General features: G+C 43.3%; 1 protein-coding gene across 3 annotated transcripts in view; it reads right to left on the minus strand.

Moving 5' to 3' along the window:
* ST6GALNAC5 (ST6 N-acetylgalactosaminide alpha-2,6-sialyltransferase 5) overlaps positions 1-10,793 on the minus strand; it is a 167,352-nt gene extending 156,559 nt beyond the window's left edge. The window contains exons 1-2 of one of the 3 annotated variants that reach the window (XR_011532387.1): positions 10,478-10,737; positions 9,466-9,693 (exon numbers count right to left, since the gene is read on the minus strand). Coding sequence is in view for 1 of the 3 variants with exons in the window: in XM_070592032.1 (XP_070448133.1) it covers positions 9,466-9,693; positions 10,478-10,492 (243 nt within the window). In the remaining 2 variants the exon portion in view is untranslated. Of the gene's footprint in view, positions 1-9,372; positions 9,694-10,477 lie in introns of all 3 variants that reach the window. The other 2 variants (XR_011532388.1, XM_070592032.1) reach the window with 2 other exon arrangements.
* Positions 10,794-15,637: the final 4,844 nt, after the last annotated feature.

Genomic DNA, 15,637 nt, shown 5'->3' on the forward strand with positions numbered 1-15,637 from the left:
GCTAACAAACTTAAGTGATTTAAAAGAATGATAATTGCTCTGTCTATAACTCTGGGAAAGGAAAGAAAAGGAAACCACTCGCCACCTCGTACTTCCAACAGATCTATACCTGGTAAGATTTATTATCCAACAAAGTCCCCCTTGACAAGGTTATTCTAGAATAAAGTCGCCCCCAGTAGAACTGTTACACAATAAAGTCTCTTTCAGCACATTTATTCACACCCCACGGCTCTGCTGCAGGTGGAGGGTTTAATTCCTGTCGTTGCCAGTAAGCATGATAGTCTCCACAAACAGCTTGCTTCTGCCTTAACCATAACACCATTGATTCGCTCAAGTCAGTGTGTGGTATCCAGACGCACAGCAAGGTTCAGAATTAGACAAAGTTGAAGCGCCATCTGGGATCATCTTCAAACTCTCTTCGCTAAGTACTGAGAGGCAATCTTGAACCACAAACCTTCTGCTGTTTGAGGCTGCATTCAGACTGCCTGCACCAACGCAGCGGGATGGGCGGTCAAAGAAACTTAGGGCAGACAGACAGCTTAGATCTCTATGCTCTGGCCACTGGTGTCACACACTCAGATCGTATCAACAGTCTGCTAACTGGTCCCTCTTCCTACAACCTAGGACTGCTGTGACTTTGCCACTTTGAAGTCGTGGTGACCCACTGAAATACATATCTGTTGGAGTTACTCATCTAATTTACCCTTTAAAACTTCCTCAAAACTTTTAGGATAAAATCAAATCTCTGTAGCATGTAAATATTTCTACACAAATCTGCACTGTAATTTCACATCTGTTTAGCTGCCTCTCTCAACAGATGTAAGTTTTGTGGAGTCAGGGATCATACCTTATTCACTGTTGGCTCCTGGGTCCTGAACACAATGCCAAGTGTATGGTGGGTACAGAATACTACTTGATGAATGAGGCAATGAATGAATCTAGTTGAATTTTCTCTTCTACAGACTAGCTCAGGCCTAGAAGTTACATGATTTGCCAAAGAGCTCACAACAAGTACAAAGCTTGGGCATGTCCCTCTGCCTCCCATGACAACATACTGTCCTCAGATATGGGCATTCATGTATCTCAACATCTGGTCTACTACTCGGGAAAGGTCAACAGATGCCACACTATATTTAAAGGGGAACCAGATTAAAGATGTGAATGCCACTTACGTGCAGTCCTTCTTATCATTTCTGTCCCCTACTTATCATTTCTGTCATTCCTATGATGAGTAAGTCTGTTAGACAGGCTTGTTCCAACCTCTTACTATTACATCTAATTACAACAGGACTCTGTTCACCTAACATTCAACAAACATTTACTGAGTTTCAACATGCATGACTTTCAGGCTCTGGAGAGACCAGGATGGATAAGCTATGTTCCTGGCTTCAAGAAGGTAAGTCTAGTCAGGGAGACAAACACGCAGACAAATAATCGCAATATTGTATGATTAGTTGCATGTACAAAATACAGAGAATATTTCAGCACTTACCAAGGTATAGCAATTAGAATATGTATTTCCCCCACTGTGATTTTCCTCTGGGGAGGGACTAGATCCTTTTCTCATTCCCTCTCCTGTGTCTAACACAGAGTAGTACTCGCCAATGTGTAATTGATTGACCATACATAGCTGGCCTAAGAGAATGTGGGATCGACTCTGCACAGAGGTTGTATCTGGGAAAACTTTAGAAAGGAGATGCTTGAGCTGGATCTTAGTGAATGATTAGTTCTCTACCTGGTGGATAAAAGGAGAAAGGGTATTCCTTGCTGGAGGAAAGGCAGGGAAGTGTGAAACAGCAAGCTGTATTCCCAGGGTGTAGGGAGCCTGGGCTGCTGGGAGCTGTGGGAGGTGAGGTTGGAGAAGTAGGCCTCACAGACGCTGTGGGGCCTTGCAAGCCTCCCTAAGGAGTCTGAGCTTGATCCTCCAGGCAATGGGAAGCCATTGGAGGCAAGCAAGCAACATGAGCAGATCTGTAAATTAGAAACACAATAATGCAGTTCAGTCAGTGAAGTCCCATATGTGCAATTAATTTCCAGAATATGCTTTCTTACAAAAAAATGTTTTAACAATGCATTTCAGTCTGCCAAAGTATCCTCAGACTCTGTGAGGTTCCCAGGAACACTATGGATGCCTCCTTAGCCATTAAAAGAGAACATAATAAAAAACTTTCCTTCTCATACTGAGCTACAACAACTCTCAAGGTCAATTGTCCCCTGCTATAGGTAAAATGGTTCTTTTTTGTCTAAGGTAGTTCTATCCCAGAGTACTACACCTCAGAACCTAGTAAGAGCCAATGGTTACTTGCAAAATGGCAGTTCTTCAAACTCTTGGTTAACTGAGTCTCCTGATGATGTTTTCTCCCCCACTGTGGAGAAGGTAATTCAGCTAAACGAGTGGTCTGCTCATGACATTTTCTGCAAATAATTAAACACGACACTCGTTTTGGCTTGGTTTACTTTTTAAAGGCAAAATCCACTCTGATTTGCAAATTGTTCCAATTACCTTGGTACCATGCATTTCATACAGCCCTTAGAGTGCCCATTGCTAAGTCAGCGGTTGGTGGAAGCTCTTTGTAACTATCCAGAGGCATATTCTCATATTCATCTCAGAATAATAAGATGTTTAAATATTTATTTCTTTCCAATAACTGGGTAGGCCTAGGCTCTTCATTTTAATAAATTCTGTTCAAATAACGTTGAATCACTGCTTGGAATATATTGGCACTGAATTTCCCTGATGGTAATGATACTCACATTGGCGATGCACATTTTAGCCCAGCTCTGCCACTAACCTGTGACTTCGGGCAAATCACACGACCACTTGTGAATTCCCTTTGATAATTTTTAAGTTTTGCTCCTAGCTCTAAAATTCTGAGTATGTTTTAAGAGATCTGATTAGTACAAGAACATAGAAATAAAATAGTTACAGAACTACAAATTGAGGCCGGCGAAATTGATATTTATGACGTGTAGCTATTCCTTTTCAGTGACTCCAAATGGTCAGAAACTCTTGAGGCAGGTTTATTTTAGAAGAAATTTAAAATCTTTATATAAGTATACTCATTTATTCAACAAATATTTATTGAATACTCATTATATACTGTACATTATGTTAAAGGTTGAGAATATAATGACAAAAAAGAGAAAAAAATCCCCAGTCTCCAGGAGCTGACTGTCAAGCAGGGAAGGCAGACAATTTTAGACAAGAAATAACAATAAACCGGAATAAGTATTATCATGGGACCCTGGCTATGAAGATAACACGTACAGCACACATCTAACCTGGGCTACAAGTTAGGGAAGGCTTCTCTATGATATGCTGTCTAAACTGAGAATATGTGTGCCTGAGACTTTTATTTGGGAACTATATTGAACAGAACATGCAATAAAAATATTATATGTCCCAGGCCCAGACTAAGAGTTTAAGATTAAAAAAGCTTGTGAAGAAGAATCTGAGTACATCTCATAAATGTCCTCACTCCCAAGTTTTTGTCAATTATTTGATCATAAATTTACTGACTCCCAAAGGAATTCTCTTGAATCAGGTTCACAAAGCATGGGTAATAATATTATTATTTAAGAAACAACCATCCTTTGTCTTTTTATACTTAAGATCCTTCACAGCTGCTCAGAGTGTGTAACAGGTGTATAAGAGGTTTTGGAATGATTTGTTGATTAATGAGGAGTCTTAACTTTTCAAACCCTTTTCTCTTCTTTAATCTCCCTTTATCCCAGCAACAGGACAGGAATTACATTGCACCACCACTTGACCCTAGAGATTATGGAAAGTCCACGCTATGACAGATGTCATGTTTCCAGGACAGATCTGACTGCAAATATTCTGTCTTATGGCCAACACAATTATATTCAAATTCATCGTCCCGCCAGTTACGAGACCTGATTTGGAAACTCTGGTCACCATATGTTACAGAGACAGTTGCACAGGGTAATGGGGTTAGCTCCCTTCAAGGGTCCAGGACACCCCGTGCCACGTCAAAGGAAAATCACGAAGAGGTCGAATACTGTGAATGTAAAATCAGTCCACTTTGAAGGTGTTTTGATATCCAAGTTGTTCACTAATTATTCATGGCATGTAGTATATATAATATATATACACACACATATATATTAAAAAGAGCTAATATGTAATGGAATTTTAGTTTGAAATTTTTATAACTTCTAAGATAATAATAATATTTAACTTAGCCTACAGATGGGAAAGATCACAGAAATTGTCTCCTTTTTAGTGTCAGTGCCTTGATTTACTGTTTCCTGGTTTCACATTGGTATTCAGCACTTGCTTTATTATTTAACCTTTCTTGCGTCTTTGTCTTTTTCTCTGTGATTAGATCAAAGGATCTTTGAGGGTAGCAACTGTGTTCTTCCATCAGAATACCCATTTTGGCAACCATAAAGCCTTCAGTGAATACTTACTAAGGGCTACGAGTAGTTCAAAAACCCAGAAATAAATTAGCTATGGAACTACGCATCGTGATGATTAAAAGTGTTTCAAATGATGATTCTCAAACTTGAACGTGCACAAGAATTGTGAGGGAAGCCTGTTAAAATGTAGATTCCTAAATGTCATTCCCAAAGAGCCTTATGTTTCAAATCATTTCCCATTATTATTATTAGGAGGAGCAGCAGTGAACCACCTTTAGGGAAGATGAGCCACACCAGGGCGTTGTGACTGCAGTGACCATCTTGTTGAGAAAGGACTTGACATAAGGTGAAGTAGCTCTGTCCTTCCCACTCCCCGCCACGGCCACACACCTTGCTTTCTTCTTTCCTTCAGTAAACACTTATTGTGTGCCCACTAAGTGCCACATTGTGTTCTAGGGCCTGGAGTTAAACTGGTCAACAAGACAAACAAATACTTTGCTATGACAGCGCTTAGATTCTACCTTGGGGGAGGGCAGACAATAGACAAGTAAACTTTAAGATTATTTCACATATTGTTAAAGATTATAAGGAACACAAAACAGGCTGATATGATAGAGAATGACTGTTGAGGAGAGGACTATTTAAAGCGTGTGGTCCACAAGAAGATGACGTGATCTGAGGAAAGAATAACCAGAAGGAATCAACCATGCAAAAGATCTTGGGCAAGAGCTTTCTAGGCAGAGGGAAGAGCAAGTACAAAGGTCCTGAGGCAGAATGAGTGATCAAGGATCAGCAAGGAGGCCAGAATGGCTGGAACCTGAGGGAGAGCCAGGTCAGACTCATCTACCAGGTGCAGTCTGGGCTTTGGCACGGAGGTCTCTTGGGATTACTCCTGTGGGAAACTGAAGAAATACTCTTGGCTCTCAGAATTAAGGAAAGATAAATAGTTAATAAATGTTATATGAATACTTCTCCTGTTAAAGGCAACCATGTTATTGCAGCTCCTCACCCATAAAAAGGAGTTCATTTCATGATTCCTCTTGGTTGATGCTTTGTGATAACAGGGTGTCATCATCATTGGCAGATCACATCTTGTGATACTTAGCACTGAAAATCAGTGCACTTGGAACTTCTTTGAGACCCAAATTATTTATCATTCGTGTGACGCATCAAATATTATAAAATGAGGTCTAATAAATGGTGTAAACTTCTATTTGGGAATTTATATGCTTCTCCAAAGGAAGAAAACTTACGTTATAATTTCAAAGTAAGTTATATGGCATATGCCCTTTTTTCTGGTTTTGAATTATTTTTCAACTCTTGCATTAACTCCAACTGGATATCTACCAATTAATAGTAACAGTACTATTACCTCTAAGCAGTTTTATTTTGTCTGAATGACTGAGTACTTACGGAAGGAAAGAACCAAGGACAAGCATGTTACTAGTATGTGTAAAATCCATTCCTAAAGCCTACTAGTGAAGCGAGGAGATGGCAGCTCAGCCTCAGACCCCACTGATCAGGGCTCTTTCATAAGCCATCTCAGAAAAGGGCAGCCCAGGTGACAAGTGGGCTTTCTGTGATAAGGGCTCCTGTCCACTGAAAATGGGAATCGGCTCAGTTTCATTTCACAGGGTCCACCAGATGGCAAATGACTTTATCTACACGGACCAGATCCAGACTGGAAAGAGAATGGTGCTTCCATGCCCCCCTTCTGCTCTGCTAGGAGACTTGGAGCTTTCCTCTGAGGGTTCCTTGATTTAGTGTGGGTTTCAGTTTGGTTATAGATTATGCTGCAGTTCTAAATGCAGAAGGTTTCCCACAGCCATGAAAATCAGCTTCTTTCCATGTGTCTGGCCGATCTGGTTAGAAATCAATGACTTCCAAAAACAGGGACCAGGAAAGTAATGGCAAGATACAGACACAGCAGGTGTGGTGACACTTGTGTAACAAGATGGAAATGAATCGGCCAAACATTTGTGGGAAAAGGTCTGGGGAAAGGGACTGGGAATGAAGAGAAAGAATCCATGGAACAGAAAATGAAATGCCTTCATTATCACAAGAAACTCCAAGTAGCCTTCACTTAGTTATACTGGAATTACAATTTCAGCTCACATCGTTTGTGAAAGGAAGTAGGGAATCTGACCATGGAAAGTGATATTTTAAGCTTCAACACATATTGCTCATCACTGCCTTGACTTGCAGCATGTCTTTCAACAAAAGCACATGGTGATTTAATCTCAACAGTAATTCAGTCTGCAGCCATATGAGACAAGAGTATTGTTGCAGACAGGCTGTAATTTGTGAAATTCGGGTGCTGGGGATTAGGACCACCTGTTGAATTTAATCTTGGAGTTATAATGTTAATGCCATCATGTAACTGAACATAAACACTACATATTTATCAGACTTTGAGACCTCCAGCCATGGAGATGTGAACATTTTCCTAAACGGTATCAGTAACTCTCTCCAGATTCTGTAAATCAATGGCAAATAAAAAGTCTGCTGGAATTCTGATTCAATATGCAGCAGCGTATGGCTTGGTGGTCATCACATTCAGCACATCCTATAATTTTTCTAAGGCCTGATGTGAGAGTGAAAAAAACGAAGCAATCAGAGTATCATCTGGCAACATAATAAGAATAGAAAAGCTTTCATTTCTTACCCTCCCCTGTGTTAACTGGAAAAAAAATTCCTAGTAATGTTCTAACAAATGATTTCCACCTCCGCTTAAGCGAGACGACAGGAAGATCCCAGACAAACCTAATTAAACAGCAACTTTTGAAGAAGACAAACATTTCACACAGGCACCTTCAGGTGGCCGTCAGAAATGGAACTCTGCCCAGCTAAATAGTAGGAATAAAGATACTGTGAGCAGAAGTTTACATTCGGTTCATGGGGACAGTTGGAATAATGCCTAGAGAGGAGGCATAGATTTTAAGATCTGCATTTGGTCCTTTGCTTGGGCTGGGTAAACTCTGTTGAACCCTTTGGGTATGGAATTTTGTGAGATGTTGGTTTTCTATGAAAGAGTTTCATTAGTATTAATTATTTGCAAAGATCTTCCTTTATAGTCCTCTGCTAAGAATTCCAAGGACATTCACACATATTTCTCATTCACATAACACTTCAGTTTATAAAACCCTTTTACTACAGATTATCTCAATTTCTCATAAGGAGTTTCAACACTCCTTCCAAAAAAGGAGCTGATCTTCATTTTAATGAAATGAGGCTCTGATACACTGAAAATGGAATCCAATACATTTGTGTGAATAAACAGTTTTGAAAACAAACATGAGGACATCATTTCTCCTTAGGCTGTCAATATTCTTAGCCCGTGTCTGTTCAGCAGGAGAACACAGGAGGGGAATTATTAGGAATATCTTCCCAGAGGCAGATCAAAACTTGCAGCAAATTTACCTTTTGACACCCCTATTAATCAAAGCTTCACAAGTACTAGATAGCCATTTCTATTACACAGTGGCCATGAAAATCCACTGAGCTCAATAGATTCATCATATACCAGTTACACCTAAACACTACATCCATCCCTAGTCAGAAGCTGATGCCTCAACTTTTCCAGGACTCCAGCCCTTATCGGCTGCTTGCACATGCAGATACAAAGTATGTAATCAATCAACAACCTAGAAAACCCAAGCTGTAATTGTAACAGCGATGGCCCTCTCTATTTTTGATTTTAAGAGTCGGTAGACTTAAGAGCCCCCTGCCCATCACTTCATAATGAAATCTCTCCCTCTTTTCTGTTTCCCTGAATTCTTCCCAGTGTAAGTTCTATCTTTTCAAAGAAACTTTCCTTGATCCTCCCAGAGCAGTGATCTTTCTCATCTCTGCACCCCAAGAATACTGTTTATACGTAGCACTTCCTATACATAGATCTATCGGTCTATCGGTCTATCTATCTATCTATCTATCTATCATCTATCCGTTCATTCACATTTCATAGGACGTTATTTTTTTCCCCACAGGCATTCAAAGATCCCTAAAGCCTCCGTCCTGCCTTAGATTCTTCTGTACCCTCCAAAGTCCTTAGCATTATGCACTGCACAAGTGAGTGGATATATTTTGATTGCCACTTAAAAAAAAGTTCGACTTTTTCTAACACAGTAAAAGCAATCTTTTCACACAAAAGGAACACCTGCTAAATATTACTTTGGTTCACAGCTATAATCTGGTAACGTAAAACGCAGAATAGTTGAGTGGTTTCAAGAAATCCTCCACCTTTATAGAGCAGATACAGAGTGGGATTGTGTTTTAATAAAAATATATTAGCAGCTTCAAATAATAGGGAATACATTTAAACTGTATTAAAATATCTTTTCAGAAATCGGGAAACTTGATTAGGATTTTCCCAGAGGCTTCACACACTGAAACCAGAGATTTATTATTCCAGGGAAAGGAGGCTCAATTTAAAAAAATTCACCTTATTAATTATTAGCCAAGCCATGCGGCGGCTTCCTGGAAGGCAGGGGAAAACAGGCCCTCAACGAGGAGTTTCAAGCCACTGGAAGCTGAGTTTGTCCCTCAAGCCTTCCGCGCCTGCCTGGGCATCCCTCTCCAGGGCTGTGCTAATTCTGCCCCGAGCAATCCGAAGAAGAGATCAGAAGGGACTCTGAGCCTGAGCGGTGGCCGCGGACTGGTTGCTGCTCACGCTCCGGTTCGCTGCGGGAGGAACGCTCGGGCTGGTACCCGCGCCATGCCCGGTCTCCTCCCATCAGGGCACGACTTGGCGGCCAAACCCGAGGCTTCGGGAACCCAGCACCCACCAGCAGCTGCAGTTCTGGGGACCAGAGGATTCTAGTTCCAGGGCCGGTTCCTGTTAGGAAATTAGGCTTTGGGATCCACTCATCTCATCTCTATTCCCTGAAAAACTTTGCATCTTTCTCCAAATTGGAATTCATACCAAGAAAGAACTATCCCATCCCACCCCAGCGAGTCCATTCCCACTTCCAGCCTCCGAATGGCACCTACTCACGGCGCCCCCCAGCCCCGGGAAAGGGGGCGGGCTCAGGTGTGCGGGATCCCTAGGCTGGGTGGCGTGCGGGCTGGCGAGCGAGCTGTCACCTTGTGATCCGCCACGCCAAGGTATCCATCCAGGGGTCGCGGTACCGCGGGGACCCCGGGGCGCGATGAGGGGCTGCTCCTCGCCGACGGCTGCGCGCTGCCGGTCGCGGTTGCCTGATGCTGCTGCTGCTGCGGGGGCCGCTCCTTCTGGCCGCCGAGGCTGCTGTACACGAGCAACAAGCTGGTGCACATGGTGGTGAGCGCTAAACACACTGCCAGACCATGGCGCTGCGGGCGGGCGGGAGAGAACAGAGAAAAGCCGCTGAGGGCCGACCCCGGAGGAGCGCGCCCGGCGGGGACACCAGTGAGACGGTCACACGGGCGGGGGGCTCCGGGATGGATGGCCTGGGTCCTAGCCCCAGCCGCGCGCAGCCAGGGCAGAGGAGGCACAGTCCCCGCGCGTACGGCAGTGGATACTCCCGGCGCGTAGCTGCTCTCGGCCGACGCCACCTCCCAGATCTCTCGGCAGAGGGCAAGTGGTGCGTCGTCGCGCCCAGCCACCGGAGGGAGAGCGCGCCCAGGGGTGGGCTCGCACTTTGGGGAGGGGACCTTTTTTCTCAGCTGGAATCTCTAGCCGTTGCACCCTCTCCTTTCTGGACCCCTGGGGCTCTACCTCGGCAATCCTTGCAAGTTTGAAATCCGACAAGGACACCAAGAAAGTCTGCAAAGGTCCTCCCTCCCCGCCCCTCTTAGTTTTTGCCAGGGTGTTGCTTTGGGGCATCCCCCACCCCGAGCAAGGCGCCCACCCTTCCGCCGCTTCTCCAGCTCTCGGCTGGATGGCCCCTCGCCCCAGGAGCCGAGGCAACCCGAGTTCCCATCCTGGCTCTGGGATTCCGAGCCAGGCAGAACCGGGGACTCGGGAGGGGACGCGGAGCAGGTGGAAAGTTGTCCCTTTGTAACAGGCGACCTGGCGGCGCAGGGTTAGGAGCCCCTTGAGCTCTCGCCTGCACCCCGGGGGCGCTGCGCCCGGGGGTCCCCGCTCTGCCCAGAGGAGTTGCAACAAATGACTCACCATCAGGGTCTTCATTTTGGGCACCTCTTTTGTGCGGAATCCTCAGGCACACGCGTCCGGGGCCACTTTTTCTTGGAGGGTTTCCATGGCGGGCGAAGGGGCGGGGGCGGCTCTGATTTTCGCCCGGCTGCCAGCGGCGGCTGAGTGGGTCGGGGAGCCGCGGGACCCGGGAAGCGCCGCTGTTGCAGAGATTAGAGACAGAATTAAAACTGAGCCGGACCCTCGTAGTCTCTCAGTGATCTACACAACTGCCGCCTGCCGCCGCCTGCTGGGTCCTAAAGCTCTCTGCATCCCCGTCTCCCGCCCCCAAATAATCATCTTTGCTGCCGAGTGGAATTTCTGGGGCGAGAGAGTTAACCGTGCAGTATACTCACCTCTTGGTCCGAGGGCTTATTTATCTTTTATGAAGTCCTCAAGCAAAAAGGAAAGAGAACGCAACTGGATTCCGAACACAAGAGCCATTTGAAAATCTGCAAACTAAATTTTCTGTCTTGTAATTTTGATAAAAACTCATCAACAGTCCAAATGTCAAAGGCTCTGTTTATGGCATTTGCATTCATGTTCATGGCATGGGGAAATCAGTCGCGAAATAATTTTTTCAAGAAAGTTATTATTTCAGTTTTCCAGTTGTAAGCTTTCTAATATTCTCTTCCTCCTTCATTTTACTTTTTAAATCCAGTTATTCTCATGCAATCTTTGTATCATAATTTTGATTTAAATTATTTCGCTTACTACTTGTTTTAAATATTATAATTTATACTTCTATCTGAACTTTGAGGCTCCTAGTCTTCATCTAAATGATTTTAAAAACCTTAAGAACATTCAACACAACATATCCACATGTTTAACTGGACCTGTAGATTATTCCTAATTTAAATGAAAGATTTCAGGCTGCTGGAGATTAAACTGCTTACTGCTTGTTTTGTAAGAATCCTAAAGCTTTTGGTGCTCTCATGGTGTTGGTCCACTGCACTGAGGGTACATAATGTCACATTCAGAAGTTCAATTAAAATAAAAAAATAGTTATTGTTTTTTGTTGGGAAATTCACATCAATAGCCAGTTTTAAGGATACCCTCCCCCCTATGATGAATTACAAATGGCATTTGTTAAATGTCTAATTTGGTTAAAAAGACTTCTTGTGAAATTGCTTAGTGAGAATAGTTGTCTTAATGTATTACTTAACACCTCACCTGTAGCAGTGTAATGTTAAAGATTACATTAAGATGGAAATGATCAGCGGGCCAACTGAACCATGGGCACAATAAGAGCTTTCTCAAGGCCAAAAAAGGCATTACAATCCTTTTTTAATCTTCACTAATCCATTGCTAGATTGATGATACAACAGGAACTATTTTTAACTTCTGAGGCATCCTTCCATACTTAGTGTTAAGAAAGTTAAAATTATTGGTGCAACAGTGACTATCAATGCAATGTGTTTGGGGGAAGGCGAGAAACACACCGGATTTAGCCTTTCAAGGAAAAACAAAAAAATTCAAAACACTGTCCAACATTGCCAGCCTTGAAGCTATTTATTCAGTTTGTGCTTTAGGCATGAATAGTACCAGTTGTTAGGGCAGGAAGAGCAGCAGCCAGAGGAAAATCTTATCGGGTCTTGGCAATTCTTGATTGTATGCTTGCACTTGACACTCAATTTGGGGAAACAAAGGACCGGATTGATGAATCACTGCAAGCAGATGATCTGTGTTTCTCCAGGGCTCCTTCTGAGATGCTACTAGACAGACCGCCTACATTTTTTCAGAATGGTTCCCCTTCCATCTAGCAAGTTGCCCAGTGAGTGCTAAAACACTTCTAATATATTTTGCCATGCCAAACAGCCATTGCAGTTATGATTTAAGCTCGTGGCGGCACGGTGGACATCTGTTACGTGGTATGGCTGACCAAATTCATTAAACTTATGCTTTTTTCCCCTCCTGGGATAGCAGTCAGCTAGTTGCTAAATCAGCTTATGAGATGGCCAGGGTAAATCTAAAAATGTAATTCTGAACTTGATTTGAATAATTTCAAGATCTCCGGCTTTCAACTATTTGATTAGATTGAGGTGATGGTTTTAGGCCTGGGAGCCAAATGGACAAGATGGGGTGGGGGAAGGGCAGGTAAAACAAGTAACATAAGTTAAAATCCTTGTGCTGTTCAATTCAGTGATCATTTAATGATCACCGGCGATCTGGTGGTTCTATATTAGGGAACGCAGAGATGATAAGACACGGATCCTCTGCTCTAAGAGCTCACAACCTAGTGTGTGTATGCTTGCACACACGCATGTGAAGTGTGTGAGATAAGGCTGCAAGCAGGCTATAAAAGATAGAGCACTAGAGATTCAGCATCTATTTATCAAGTGCCTACCATGTTAATCGCCTACTCTGCTGAGCACCTACCATGTGCCAGACATTGGGGATATCTGGATGCATAGACCACAGGCTGCCCTGAAGGATTCAGTCTATTCCCAGATAAGTGCTATGAACCTTCATGCTACAAAGAACTAGGAAACAATCAAAATACTTGATTTGTTTCTCAACTTCTGCCTGCTTGCTTATTTAAGATCTTAGGGGTTTGATATTATAAGGTTATCCACCTATACTTAGGAAGCTTTATGCACACCTTAAGTTAATAGTTTGGATAGCCAGAAAGAGCAGAAAGTAGGCAGCCTTCGCAGAGACTTGATTGACTTAGAGACAAGTAGACAAGTCAATAAAGCTTTTTTAGTTCATCTAACTTGTCCAGTTCAATACAAAGTGAGTCGGGGAATCACAATTTGCTTTTCAAAATCCAGGTAGCTGAGATGGATTTCTCACCATTTAAAATTTTGCCACATTTCTGCCTCTGGTGCCATCACATCCAATCAAATAGATTTCTATTTTTGAAAAAGGAAAGGAAAGGAAAAGAAATTGAGTGTTCCACAATGTAGGTTATGTGAGAATTTATGAAACAAGGCATGTTACAGGCTGAGGAGGGCGGAGGTGGAATCCAAAGCTCAGGGGGCGTGCCACCTGTGCACACAGCCACCAAGGCACCACAAAGCCGCCGAAGGAGGCAGAGGGACAGGCTGCTGGAAACCCAGGGCCCTGCCTGTGATTCCTAAGTGACCTCCCAATTCAGAAAGAAATGTGTCCAACATTTCAAAGATGGATGAGAAGCAGACCATAAGATCATGTAAACTCCATCGGAGACACAACCACTTTCCACCTTGTGATCCTAAAGCAAAAGAGAAAAAAGTACTGCTAAATGCTACACAAGCAAAAAGCTTAATAATGGCAGAAAGTTCTAGAACAAATGTGATCCTTGTCCATTGTGTGTCCTTCTCCATTTGTGTTCCACGGTTTATTTAATTCTACTTCAGCGGCCATGTCTAGTGGGCTAGTCAGTTGAGAACAAGTTCCTGGAGTCAGGCTGCCAGGACCCAGCTTCTGACTCTCCCACTTACCAGCTCTGTGGCCTTGAGTAGGTTACTTAGCTGTACCTTTGTTTCCACATTTGTAAAATGGCAATCATGAGAGCACTTGCCTCAAAGTCTTGCTGTGAAGATTAAATGAGATACTACAAGTGAAGTGTCGAGAGGAGTACTGACAGATTGTTAACTATTATTAATAGTATTTTATGATTATGATTAATAAACTGGGTTTGAAGGTAAAAGGCCAAGGTTTGGCCTGTATGACCAAGAGCTGCATGACCTTGAGCAAGGGACTTAAAAAATATTAAGCAGACTCTTAATTTGTCTGTAAAATGGATATAAGGAAGCCCGTTCCACAAATTGTTAGGAGGCTTATTTCGATATTGTGTACGTGACTGCTTTGTAAACTGTGAAGTTCTGCACAAGCTACGGTAATAGTAACTCATTCATTCACTAAACAAATGTCAATGGAGCATTTACTATGTGCCAGGCTCTGTTCTAGGCCCTGGGGATGTGACCGAGACACACAAGGACTCTGCCCACGAGACTTATCTTCAAGCCAGGGCAACAAGCCAATATAACAGAATGTCAGGCACCAGGAAAAAAGCAGGGTGAAGCAGTTAGAGATCGGGTGGGGGCATATGTGCTGTTTTAACTAAGATGGTGACATCTGAGCAGAGATTTGAATAAAGTGAGAGAATGAGCCATGAGGCTGTCTGGAGGAAGGGTATTCCAGGCAAAGGGAACAGCATGTGCAAAGGCCGTTAGGTAAGAGCTTGACTGGTATGTTGAAGAGACAGCAGGGAGGTTGGTGTGGCTAGAGTGGAGGGAGGAAGCGGGAATGTGGTAAGGGAAGAGAGCAGAGAGGTAGTTCAGGACCAGCTCATCTAGGGCCTCAGAGGCCATGAAAACACCAGTGTGAGGGAAATTCATGGGAGGGTTTAAAGCAGAGGCAGCCATGGGTCCTCAATGTTTTGGGACAATCACCTGGCTGCTGGGCTGAGAACAGCTTTCGGGGGAGCAAGAGTGGAGGCAGGGAGGCCACTGAAGAAGCTATTACATTCTCAGGGGTGGAAGGAGGTCATAGTGCTGTTAAGAGAAGTGACTGGTTTCAGGATTTGCTGATTATTGGGTGTGACATATGAGAAGAAGAAAGGAGGCAGCTGGGAGAATGGAGCTGTTATTTCTGAGATGGGGAACGCTGTGGGGAAAGCAAGTTTGGGGGGCTGAGAATGGGCAATCTAAATTTAGATGTACTCAACATGAGATGTCCCGGGAAGTCAGAGTTCAGGCCTGTTGTTGGGCTTAGAGACATGAATTGGGCATCATGGTTCATGAAAGGATGGGGTCACCGTGGGATGAGCCCAGACACAGGAGAAAAGAGGTCACAGGCTCAAGCCTGGGAGTTCCAAATTTCAGATGCCAGGAATAGGAGGCATCATTATTACAATGATAATACAGAAAAACAATAAATGACTATCTGAACATGATTTGATTTAGGTGGTTGATTATTTTCATTTTGAATGGATTTTCCATTCCAGAGCAGTTAGTCATTTATGTCCTCAAAGCACTTTTCAAATTCTATTATTGTACCAAGTATATTCATTTATGTATTTACTGTTCATCCTTCCTTCTAGATCATAAATTTTCTAGAACTTGGACTATGTCCTATTACTGCTTGTATCCTCCAAGCCTGGCACATAACTGAGGGTGGCAATATTAATCACTAACATTGATCTAGTCCTTACTT

This window comes from Equus przewalskii, chromosome 24 (assembly GCF_037783145.1).
Source record: "Equus przewalskii isolate Varuska chromosome 24, EquPr2, whole genome shotgun sequence".
In the NCBI taxonomy this organism is placed as follows: Eukaryota; Metazoa; Chordata; class Mammalia; order Perissodactyla; family Equidae; genus Equus; species Equus przewalskii.